Raw genomic sequence first — 12,859 nt, 5'->3', positions numbered from 1 at the left:
TAACATCTATATGTTATGGACTTGAATCACTTACTGAAATATACTTCCTAGGGAACCATTAATACAGGCTTTATCACAGTTTAGAGAGTTGTCCACTAGCTTGAACAGTATAAATATAACCATAGCACCATATTTACAAATTTAGTACCATATGCTGGTTAACTATAATTCAATTTTTGTATGGCTAATTGATTATACATTTATAGCACTTTCAAAAATTGCCTGAATATCCTTTACAAATATACATGTATAAAAAAAAAGGCTATCAGAGTGCTGTAATGAGAAAACAGCATGCTGAGTTATAAAAGTTTTTAAAACACTTTTGGCTATAGACTTTAAACAAATGTTTGATGTTTACACTTTGCTCTTCAGCTGGGACCACAGTCAGTCTATAAAGTATCCTAGGTCACAGAAGTTACTATTATCAAATGCCTGACACCTCAGATGGTACCAGGTTCTGGCTTTTTAGGAATAAGCACAGAAAATTCACATTACTCAAAAGCATTGTTTTCAAATTACAAATGACCTAATTTACAAAATTTCTACTAAAAAATGAATGGCACTGTTTGGAGCTTTTCTACTCTTTCTGCTTCTGGGGAACTAGTTGCTTCTTGTTCAGAATTCCGTGCAGGGTAGGGGCTATGAAGTAGGGTTTTTCTGTAGATCCATCATTTCTTTCCAGATCTTCACCTGTGTATGCAGCAGCCAAAGCAGGCAAAAGCAGCAAGCAGCAGCAGAACAATTATATGCATTTTTATAAATTGGAGAGTCGAGAGGGAAAAATCAGAGAAATCAGTGTTAGAAAGTACAATATAAGACAAATTAGTGCAGTTAAATTGCTGATGCTGGACAAAGTGAGAAGCTTCAACCTCTGCCAGGAAGCATGGAACCTTCCTAAATCCCACCCACTTTCAAACTATTTTGATAGTTTAAAGATTAATAAAATATTTCACGTCCTTTCAAAGGTGTTATCTTTAAATTCTGTGAGCATTTATTTCAGAAAGGTAAATTACCACATCCTCTGAGATAAAGCTGAATGAAAAGTTTATTATTCCTGTGATACATGTAGAATAATTGAATTTCAAAGTTCAAAGTCATTTGTAATGGTAATCCACACTGAAATGTTACAGATGAAGAAACTGAGACCCAGGGATGTAAAATGGGTCTCCTGACGGCGAAAGCTTTGGGATAATTAGGATGAGGTGAGGACCCAGCCTCTTGACACTTACCTCAGTTCTGGTCCTACTTAACTACAAGTCATCCTGTCCTAAATCCTTGCTGCCTGTCTCAGATTACATTCAAAAGCAAATACCAGTGTTTTCTAACTTCTGTAATACATGAATTCACCTTGCTGCTTTGCCTAGGCCAATAATAAAATGATGGGTGTTTACTGAACATGCCCCTGTTGAGTGTTTAGGGGGAAGCACCAGACTGATGCTGAGAAGCAAGGAGAAGTTGGTATGGAATTAAGTTTCCTGCAGATACATACATACAATTTATAGTAGATAACATCTATGAGTAAATAGATAAATGCAATTTGACTCTAGGTTTCGACTAGTACATTTAAAAAGATTGTTATTTATAGCTTTTATTGACTATGCTAAAGAGGATAAGAAATATAAAAAACCATATCAGATAATCATATTTTATGAACTAAATCTAAACTATTTTTTATCATACTCTTTTGGGAATGGTTAGGTTATTTGTTAGTGGTTTTTTACATTACACCTCACAGTGACTTTCCTCACATATAAAATGAAAAGCTGAGGAGGAAAGATGAGAGACACCAACAGTTTTATTCTTTCCTCTTTAATCACATTTCTATATCATGTATCACGTATTGTATGTCTATACCATTATCACCTTTCAGGTATTGGTAGGAAGCCCGATATGGATCACATTAACAATCATTTACAACGATTATTGTTTTCCCATTCTGGGGCCAAAATTTTCAATGCTTTGTAATGTTAAAAACATGCTATGTTTCTATAAATGAAGTAGTGGAAAATGGTTTGCATTCTTAAAAACTACCAGTTGTTCTGGCAGACAAAATAACTGGTATAAAAAGATATATATATATATATATATATATATATATATATATATATATATGTATATATATATATATCTTTGTATAATATAATTACATAAATATATTATAAAAATAAGTATAAGAATAATTTATAAAAATATTATAAAATAATTATATAAATATATAATTTATCTATAAATAAAAGGTATACCTCCACACCAGCCTAAGGTGGCTTAAAGCATTAGTAATTATATTATCAATTATTATTAATATTATATTATTAATTATTATTAATTATTAGAATATTGATAATTATAAAATAATTTATAAAAACAATATTATAAAAATAATTATATAAATATATTATATAAATATATACTTTATTTATAATTTATCTATAAATAAATAAAAGGTATACCTCCACACCAGCCTAAGGTGGCTTAGAGTATTATTAAAGAAGACTGTTTCCCAAAGTAAGATGTCCATAGTAACAGCTGGGAAGGGGACAGAAACACCATTTGGTGTCCCTTGTCTTTTATTATCACAGACAAGAGTCTCCCAAAGGAAACTATTCGTGTTCAAAACACAACGTATTGAATAAAGCTGAAATGACACCTGGTTTTCCACAAGTTGCCAATTATTAATATGGGAGGGTGGAAAACCTTTCTTACCACTCAAATTTCAAATCCACTGTAAAATTTAAAATGCACAAGATTTGCTAAAGCTTCCAAAGACTGGAAAACTGTCGGTTCTAGATATCCCCTAAGATACCCTGTGAAAACCACTTTCAGTGACAAGAAGGGGCACCATCCTTGTGGGGTCTCCCAGTACTGCTCCCATGATGAGTCCTGAGATGTGAGAAGAGATCTCTGAACACTTAAGACCTTTCTGTTCTAGGCACCACCTTATTCCCATGCTCCCAATTCCACCTCAGATGTGACGTTTGTTCATGTGGTATTTTGTAGATGGCTTTCCCTAACAAACCACTGAGGCAATAGGAAAAGACTGAATATTCCAGTTCCGTTCATAGCCAGGCCAAGAGCTAACTAGTACACAGAGTTCTCCTGATTTCTTTGTCCAGTTATTGAACATTGACTTAAAAATGTTTAGAAAGAAAAGGGAACAAAGTCAAACCATGTTCTAGGAGGTATTCCTTGAATATATCTCCCTATAGTTATTATTTTTTTCTCCTGACCCTCCCTATAGTTATTATTTTTTTCTCCTGGTACTGTGGGTTATGCTGAAAAACAAAACCAAACCGTTAGTTTTATACAAGTGGAGTGGATCACTCAGTAATGCCCCATTACAGAATGTTTTCTCTACGTGTCTTAAAAGCAATGTACCAGAGAAATAATCTCTCAGAGGGGATAACTGTAGGGCTACCAAGTTCTTTTCTTTCACCTGCTCACCCTACTTCCTTGAGGTTGAAGGTGAGGGCCAGATCAAGTTCCTGATGGGCACGAGGTTCTCCAGGACGTTTAAAATGAGGTACTAATAGAAAACATGCATTCTGAGCACATGAGTTGCACATGTCACAGAGGCACAGTGAATAAGTCAGTGATGAAAGCTCTAAATAACTACATATTTTAACTCTAAGCATCAGAATTGATCTCGCCATTTCCTAGACATGCTCCTCTATGAAGCCTGTCCATTTGTCATTGTGTTAGCTAATGTGAATTGGCCCCTATATATATCTTTGAAACCATTGTCAGCTTGGCTTTATCCGAATTTATGAAGGCTCTCCTCCAAGAGTTTACAAAGCCCAGTCATGTCCTGTTAATAAAGCACCACAGAGGCCAATCATTAGTATAAATCTGAAAAGACTAGGAGATGAAAAATAATTTCATGCTAACACCATGCTATGAAGCCTGAGGTTCCTTCCAGTAGCGGATTCTCCTGCGGTTTGCAAACTCCATTCTCTCAGCCATTAAAGTTCAAAGAGCATCTACTAATCAATGTCTTTTTCCAAATAAACACTGTTTTGCGGTTGCAGCCAGGTCATAGCAAATTCACAAGCCAGCAATGGACATGAGTCTTAACCTTCTCATCTTTCGGTTATCTACTGAAAGGGAAAAGCCCATATTCTGAAAACTTACAGAAGCAGATGAAAAGTGTATCAATACACATTGCATAGACGCTGAAGAACCCATGTGCAACTAGGTAAGATCCAAAAACGACTGTCTATAAAAGAGTAAAAAAGAGAATGACGATGTCATTAACTCATCCAGAACAATAATGCAGCTTTAAATGAAAGTCATGACCAGTAAGCTTTGAAGTACTTTTGAAGTACTTGACAAGAATATAGACATACACACACACACACACACACACACACACACACACACACACACACACATTCAGTGATAATGTTTTTGAGTGCTTTGTACTGGGATTTAAACAAAATGCATTAGATAACTTGCCAATTTTCTTACCACTATTCTCAATGCCTAACCAAATATACCCCAGATTTAGAAACCCGTACATAGAGGCAGTAAAGCATAGAAGTTAAGAGCACACACCGCCAAGATCTGAATCGCAGCTCAGGTACTCATTCAGCAAGTTACTTAACCTCTCTGTGCCGCCTGTATAAAATTGTTGATGGGAGAGGGAAAAATGTGAATAATAATAATAGTATTTATGACATACGGATTGAGTAAGTTAATATAATAGAAACCACAGGACTCCACCCAGGTCCTTTCCAGCTGCCCCATTTATCCCCAGTTCGGGGGAAGGTAGGCTTCTGATGACTCAGCTGCTTCCTTCCATATGAATTGTACTCCTTGCAACAAATTGCCTCACCCAAGTTTACACCTCTGTCCAGGGGCCAACCCTTGGCCAACGGTTGCCTGATGCAGAGTACAAAGGCTCAGTCCCTTTGTCAGAACTTCCTGTAATTATATCTCAGGCCTCAGCTATAACTGGGTCAGTTTCTCCCTTTGCCCAGGCCTGCCCTCCTCACTTCCTTACAAGTGTATTCCAGGAGAGCACTTCCTAACAGACATTCTGTGTGTAATCCTCTGTTCTCAGAGGTTGTTTCCAAGGAACCCAATCTCTAAAGCAGAATGAGGCTTCACACAAAGACACACCAGTAACACTAGCTCTCATCATTTCTTTTTTAATTTTGTCATCTCTGATAAATCAGTCAATATTACATAGCTACTATGGAATGAACTGTGTTCTCTCAAAACTCATACGTTGAAACCTAATCCCCAATGTGTTGGAATTTGGAGGTGCGGCATTTGTGAGGCATTTAAGGTGTGAGGGTATAAGCCTCATGAATAGGATTACTGCCTTTATAAGAGGAGGCAGGAGAGATAATACCTCTCTCTACCATTTTAGGATACGGAAAGGAAGTGTTCATTTGCAAACCAGGAAGACAGCCCTCATCAGGAATCAAATCTGTGAGTACTTTGACCTTGGACTTCTCAGCCTTCAGGATGTGAAGAATAAATTCCTGTTGTGTAACTCACCCAGTCTATGGTATTTTGTTATAGCATCCCGAACTGACTAAGACACCAGCTCTTACCAGCAAAGGTACCCAGTAGTAATTTAAAGATGGTCCTTCTATAAGCATTGGGAGTCTTTCTGTGAAGAGTAAAAAGGCCAGGACACCTACATTGAAAAGACAGAACATTTATATTATGCCTTTGCAAAGGAATATAGCTTTTTGTAGTAAAGGAGTTTTTCCAAGCACCTTGTAAATTTTTATTATTATTTATTATTATTACTTACCTATACACCCAGTAACTAGCATTTTCCCCAGGATTAGTACAAAGTCTGTAACTTTATCCATAACTGCAACTCTGAGAATCAGAAAAAATAAAGTACATTTTTGTGTCTAAATTACATATGTTATTTGAAATTTATGAGAGTGAATAATTCATTAGATCATTCTGATGTGTCTTTACTGTAATTTTATTTGGCATTTATTAAATGCAAGAAATGAAGGTAGAACTCAGGGATGAAGTTCTGACTTATTTTTAATGAAATAAACAGAAGATGGCATTGCAGGGCTGTTGGGCGCTACTGGTGGTATCAGCTTCTCTCTCTAATTCAAGGCCCACAGACATCCTAAATCCAAAGGATGCTGCATTTGTTCTTTGGTTTTATTAACTCAGACTCTGTCAACTTTGGGAGGGGGAAATAGTCAGAGACATGATGATAATGTTCATGTGGGGAATTTCTTGAGCAGAGGGGATAGATAATAAAAATGAATAAACGCCAGTGAGTATAAACATATAGTTGGATGATGAAAGCAACAATTCTAAGACATAAAACAAAATCAATGATGTGAGAGAGAAGATTAAAATCTATCAAATTAAAAGACAATATTCGTGTCTAAAAAGACCACCGACACTTTAATAACATGTGAAGTATGTGATGCCTAAGGTTCACCAAATCGTCTATTGCAATATTCAACCTTATTACTTACTTTAAAACATTTCTTATCAGCAGATTGAAAGCATCTCTTGCTGATCTGCAGAAGTTTTTGCCATATATTGCAATCTGAGGAAGACAGTTATTATTCTGGAGTCAGTAACATCCCCTAGCAAGACCAACAGACAATCCAATGATAGGAAAATGAATTAATTCTCTGTCACCCATACAGCTACTCTCATTCCTCTTTCCAACATTTGGGTTAGTAGGAGGCCTGAGAACTATATGTCCTCAACACTGCACAACTCTTAGGGTCGTTGAATAAGGTCTGCTTCAGATGCTATATACCCTTAAACTCCATGGGTGTTAGACAACTTTAGACAGAAGTAGTAGGTCTTTTTCTCAAATCCCAGGACATGGTTTCTGTCTTTGAAGTGTTTAGCTAGGGTTTGCTGCCGAATGGGTTAAATATTGTGGCATTCACATTAAAAATTACTCTCAGGAAACTCAGTGCCTTTCAATGCACTTGATTTACTGATTAAAAGGCCCAATGCAATATTCTCATTGGAAGTAAATTAATGACAACTTGAATCTCCATGACTATTTTGAATCACCCCTGCAGACCCTGTGTCATTAGGTTGTAGTTGCTAAATTTTAGAAGAAATATATTTTTGGATACCCTATATATAAAAATCTCTTTAGAAGCCTCCACGTTTCCATAGGAAATAAGGAACAAATTTAGTTAGGCATTGTCAATGCCCACACATTTCAACATAAGATTCAAAAAAAGAAACAGACCCTTCCTTAAAAATATGTAACTCCAAGAATTAGAAAGATCTTTTTTTCTCAGAGTGAAACAAACCAAATAAGCTTTCCTCTCACTAAACTATGCCAAAGACACACAAAAGCATTTTCAATCCAGCACATTAAATTTATACCATTAAATTTCTAAGGTAAACAATATTTTTCTACTCCAAAAAGATGTTAAAGTTAATAATAAAATACAGTTAATATACTATCTCAACTAGGAAAGCATAGCCCTGAATCATGCATTGGATTCACAAATTCTTATATCCACATGATAATAAATTCAACTGCATGATATAAAAGTGCATTAGAGATGGAAATGTAGACATGAGGTTTGGGTTTGCAAAGAAGTTTAGTAAATAAAAAATAATCTACTTACCATAACATAGGCATTTCTGTTCAAAAACTTTACTGCTTTTTCCAAACACCAGAAACAGCATTTCAGGCAGCATTGTAGAAATTTAGAAATGTTGTTCTGGGACTCTATGAGGAAATATTTAAATCTATCAATGATTTGCAACTAAACTCTTTGAATAAAAAAATAATAAAATATTTTAAATGGCTTAAAAATTTTTAATTGCTGTAAAATACATATAAAATTTACATATTTAACCATTTTTAAGTATAGAATTCAATAGCATTAAGTACATTCACACTGTTGTGCAACCATCACTTCCATTTCCAGAACTTTTCATCATCTCAAATGGAAACTCTGTATCCACTAATCAATAGCACCTCAATCTCCCCTTCGCCCAGCCCCTGGCTACCTCTGTTACAGTTTCTGTCTGTGTGAATTTGCCTCTTCTAGATATCTCAGCAACGGAATTATACGATGTTTGTCCATTTGCGTTTTACTTATTTCACTTAGAATAAAGTGTTCCAGGTTCATTTCATTCTTTCTTAGAGCTGAATAACATTCCATTTTATGTATATGTCATACTTTGTTTATCCTTGTATCTGTTAATGAAAATTTGCGTTGTGTCTATCTTTTGGCTATTGTGAATAATGCTGCCATGAACATTGGTGTTCAAGTATCTGTTTGAGTCCCTGCTTTCAATTCTTTTGAGTATATACCTAGAAATGGAATTCTTGACCATATGGCAATACTATTTTTAACTTTTTGAGGAGTTACCATACTGTTTTCCACAGTGGTTATACCATTTTACATTTCCACCAGCAATACACAAGGGTTCCGATTTATCCTCACCCTATAAACACTTGATATTTTCCATTTTTCTAATAGCAGCCATTCTAATGGATGTGAAGTGGTACCTCATTATGGTTTTGATTTGTTATCATAATAACTAATATTGAGCATCTTTTCATGTGCTTATTAACCATGTGTATATCTTTTTTTGAGCAATGTATATGCAAATCTTTTGTAGGAGAAATAGATGGTGATACAGGAGGCTCCTAAACTTCCTTCCTCCCACAGATGCATTGGTTATACAGCTACACATGGAATGATATCCTCACAGAGAAATCCTGAGTGACTCCTAAACATCAGGTAACCAAGAAAATATCCACATTGAAATGGGTATACTCCTCATAAACCCCATCCACCCACAGCACCATACAATTGGGATGATATATCAAATTCTCAGCTTCTCCCTGAGGAGTGAAGGGTTTGGAAAATACATCTAGGATTCCAGCTTGTAAGGCTCCCACCTAAGGGCAAGGTTCTCAAAACATTTAGCTCTGAAAGCCAACAGGGCTTGCATTCACAAATCCCACAGGACTATAGAAAACAAAGAAACAGTTCTTAACAGGCACATAAGCTAGCACTCACTGGGCTATCCCTCCCTCCGACTCCCCCCAGGGCTTCGCACATAGAGAGCAGGCAAAAACACCCATCTTCCAGTCTTTCCATGGAAGGGGTCTGACTGCATACTTTACAACCTATTGCCCGAGGGTGCAGCTTCTACTTCGCATGCATTTATGGGCTGACTGTGATCCTCCATGGAGCCTGGGGGGAGCCGGTGGGCACTTCCACCACCTTCTGCCTCTAGACCACTGCAATTATAACACTAAGTCACCACATCTCTTTGGAAGGAGCTTGTACACATGCCTGGTGCTGCTGCCCGAGAGATGGTCCCCACTTCTCCTGGCCCTGAGAGCCAACAGGTCTTGCATTCACGAGTGCTCAGGACTATAGCAAACAAAGAAGCAGTTTTTAAATGGTGCAGGAGCACCCTCCCCCCTCCCAACACCATGGTTATACACCCTGGCTCAGTGCAGAGGGAGCAGGCAAAAACACCCACCTCCCAGTTTCTCCCTGAAAGGCCCTGAACTGGATAGACTTTCCCAGCTGCTGTCTGAGCATCTGGCTCGTAATCAGCCCCCATCTAAGTTCTGCTGTGATCCTTCCCTTTGGGACATTGACAATTACAAAGCTTTTAGAGAACCAGAAGCTTGGGCTGGGCTGATTTATGAAGTTCATCTCCTACGTAAGAAAAGTCAGTCCAATGTTCTAGGAGAAAAGGCTGTTTTATCTGATGCACATAAACCAACACAGAGAGTCAAGGAAAAAATGAAGAAACAAGCGAATACATTTAAAACAAACAAATGAACAACAACAACAACAAAAGATAAATCTCCAGAAACTGATCTCAATGAAACAGAGATGTGAGTTCAAATAATCGTCATAAAAATGCTTACCAAGGTCAGGGGAGCAATGCATGAACAAAGTAAGAATTTCAATAAAGAGATAGAAAATACATAAAGCTAAAGAATAAAGCTGAAGAATACAATAACTAAAGTGAAAAATTTAATAGAGGGGTTCAGTATCAGACTAGATCAAGTAGAAGATAGGATAAACAAACTCAGAGAGAAGGCAGTGGAAGCCATCTAATCAGAGGAGCAAAAAGAAAAATAAAAGAGTAAAAAGAGTTAAGTTAGCTTAAGGGCCTTATGGGACACCATCAAGCAAACCAATATATGTGTACTAGAGGTCCCAGAAGGAAAAGAGAAAGAGGCAGAAAACTTATTCAAAGAAATAATGGCTGTAAACTTTCCCAACGTGGGAAAACAGACATCCAGATCCCAGAGAGCACAAATAATACCAGAAGAGATGAATCTAAAGACACTCACAGTGAGACACAAAATAAATCTTCAAAAGTTAAAGGTCATTTAAAGACAGTAGAAGAAAACAACCATAAGAATATCAGCAGATTTTTCAGCAGAAACTTTGCAGGCAAGAATGAAATGGAATTATATATTTAAAGTGCTGGGAAAGAAAAACTGCCAACCAAGAAAATCTACATGGCAAAATTGTCTTTCAGAATTGAGTTTTGCAAACAAAAGCTAAAAGAGTTTATCACCACCAGACCAGCCTTACAAGAAATGTTAAAAAGAGTTTTTTAAGATGAAATAAAAAGAGGCTAATTACTAATATGAAAATATATGAAAGTATAAAACTCACTGGCAAAAGAAAATACATAGCTAATTTCAGGTACTCTAAAATTGTAATGGTAGTGGGTAAATTACTTACAACTCTAGTATAAAGATTGAAGGACAAACTATTAAAAATAACTATAAGTACAATAACCTGGTGATACACAACATAAAAAAATGTGAATTAGACATCAAAAACATAATATATAATGTGGGGGGAAGTGTAAAACTGTACAGCTTTTGTATGTGTTTGAGGTTATCAGCTTAAAATAGATTGTTATAATTATAAAATGTTTTATGTAAGCCTCATGACAGCTACAAATGCAAAAACCTAGAGTAAATACAAAAAAGATAAAGAAATCAAAACATACCAGTACAGAAAATCATCGAGTTACTAAGGAAGAGGAGAAGAGAGAAACACAGGTCTACAAAACAGCCACTAAATAAATAAATAAATAAATAAATAAATAAATAAATAAATAAATAAATAAATAAAAACAATGACCAAAATGGCAATAGTAAGTCCATAGTGATCAATAGTTGGACTAAATTCTCCAGTCAAAAGACATAGAGAGGCTGAATGGATTAACAATGAAGACTCAACTATCTGCTACCTACAAAAGTCTCACTTCACTTTTAAAGACACACATAGACTGAAAGTGAAGGATTGGAAAAAAGATTTTTATGTAAAAAAAAAAAAAAGAAGTAGATGTGTTTATACTTATATCAGACAAAAAAGAATTTCAGCCGAAAGATGTAAGACACAAAAGTCATTATACAGTGATAAGGAGTCTATTCATCACGGTGATATAAAATTGTAAAAATTTATGCACCCAACACTGGAGCACCTAAATATATAAAGCAAATATAAGTTGTTTACAAAGAGAGAATTAAATAACAATATAATAACAGTAGGGAATTTTAATACTTCACTTTCAACAATGGATACATCATCCAGATAGAAAATAAAAAAGGAAGTACGTGACTTAAACTACATGTTATATCAGTAGGACTTAATACTTAACAGACATTTACAGTACATTATATCCTACCACAGCAGAATACACATTCTTCTCAAGCACACATGGAGCACTCTCCAGTATAGGTCATATGATAGGCCACAAAACCAGTTTTAATAAATGTAAGAAGACTGAAATCATATCGAGCATCTTTTCTGACCATAGTTGTATGAAACAAGAAGAAAACTGGAAAATTCCCCAGTATGTGGAGATTAAGTACCATGCTATTGAACAATCAATGGGTCAAAGAAAAAATCAAAAGGGAAATAAAAAATATCCTGAAACAAATGAAAATGGAAACACAACATATCAAAAATATGTAATGCAGCAAAGCGTTTCTAAGGTGTTCATAACAATAATACCCACTTTAAGAAAAAGGAAAGATCTCAAACAATCTAACTTTACACCTCTAGAGACTAGGAAAAGAATAACAAACTAAGCGCAAAGTTAGTAGAAAGAAGGAAATAATAATGATCAGAGTGTAAATAAATGCTAGAGAATAAGAAGACAATAGGAAAGATCAGTGAAATTAATGTGTTTTGAAAAGATAAACAAAACTGACAAACCTTTAGCTAGACTAATTAAGGAAAAAAGAGGAGACAAATAAATTCAGATAGGAAAGAGGAGACATTACAACGAATACCACAGAAATACAAAGAATCATGAGACTACTATGAACAATTATACACCAACAAATTAGATAACCTAAAAGACATAGGAACATTCTAGAACCATACAACCTGCCAAAATTGAATCATAATGAAATAGAAAATCTGAACAGACCAATTTTTAGTAAGAATTTTGAATCAATAATCAAAAACCTCCCATCAAAGAAAGGATTAGATGGTTTCACTCATGATTTATACCAGACATTTAAAGAAAAATTAATACCAACCCTTCTCAAACTCTTCAAAAAAACAGAAGTAGAGAACATTTCCAAACTCATATTATGAGGACAGCATTGCATTAATAGCAAAATAAGACAAAACACAAGAAAATAACAGGCCCATCTCCCTGATGAACATAAATGCAAAAATCCTCAAAATATCAGCAAACTGTATACAACAGTACATTAAAAGGATCATATAACAAAATCAAGTAGGATTTATCCTAGGGGTGCAAGGATGGTTCACCATACACAAATCAATAAATGTAATGCACCACATTAACAAAATGAGTAATAAAAATTATATGATTATTTCAATAGATGTAGAAAAATTCATTTGACAAA

General features: G+C 35.3%; 1 protein-coding gene across 5 annotated transcripts in view; it reads right to left on the bottom strand.

Annotated features, from left to right (window-relative positions):
- Positions 1 to 12,859, bottom strand: part of SLC44A5 (solute carrier family 44 member 5) — a 319,228-nt gene that overhangs the window by 4,120 nt on the left and 302,249 nt on the right. For 4 of the 5 annotated variants that reach the window (XM_081055081.1, XM_081055085.1, XM_081055082.1 and 1 more), the window contains 6 exons: positions 7,596 to 7,699; positions 6,465 to 6,538; positions 5,765 to 5,835; positions 5,559 to 5,644; positions 4,129 to 4,213; positions 427 to 690 (listed from right to left, as the gene is read on the bottom strand). In XM_081055081.1, the coding sequence (XP_080911207.1) occupies positions 578 to 690; positions 4,129 to 4,213; positions 5,559 to 5,644; positions 5,765 to 5,835; positions 6,465 to 6,538; positions 7,596 to 7,699 (533 nt within the window). In that variant the 3' untranslated portion in view covers positions 427 to 577. Of the gene's footprint in view, positions 1 to 426; positions 691 to 4,128; positions 4,214 to 5,558; positions 5,645 to 5,764; positions 5,836 to 6,464; positions 6,539 to 7,595; positions 7,700 to 12,859 lie in introns of those variants that run through there. The other variant, XM_081055083.1, reaches the window with a different exon arrangement.

The sequence above is a fragment of the Rhinolophus hipposideros genome, assembly GCF_964194185.1.
Source record: "Rhinolophus hipposideros genome assembly, chromosome: 8".
NCBI classification, from domain to species: domain Eukaryota; kingdom Metazoa; phylum Chordata; class Mammalia; order Chiroptera; family Rhinolophidae; genus Rhinolophus; species Rhinolophus hipposideros.
Note: the sequence above shows the minus strand (reverse complement) of the source record. Positions and strands in the feature narration are given on the sequence as shown.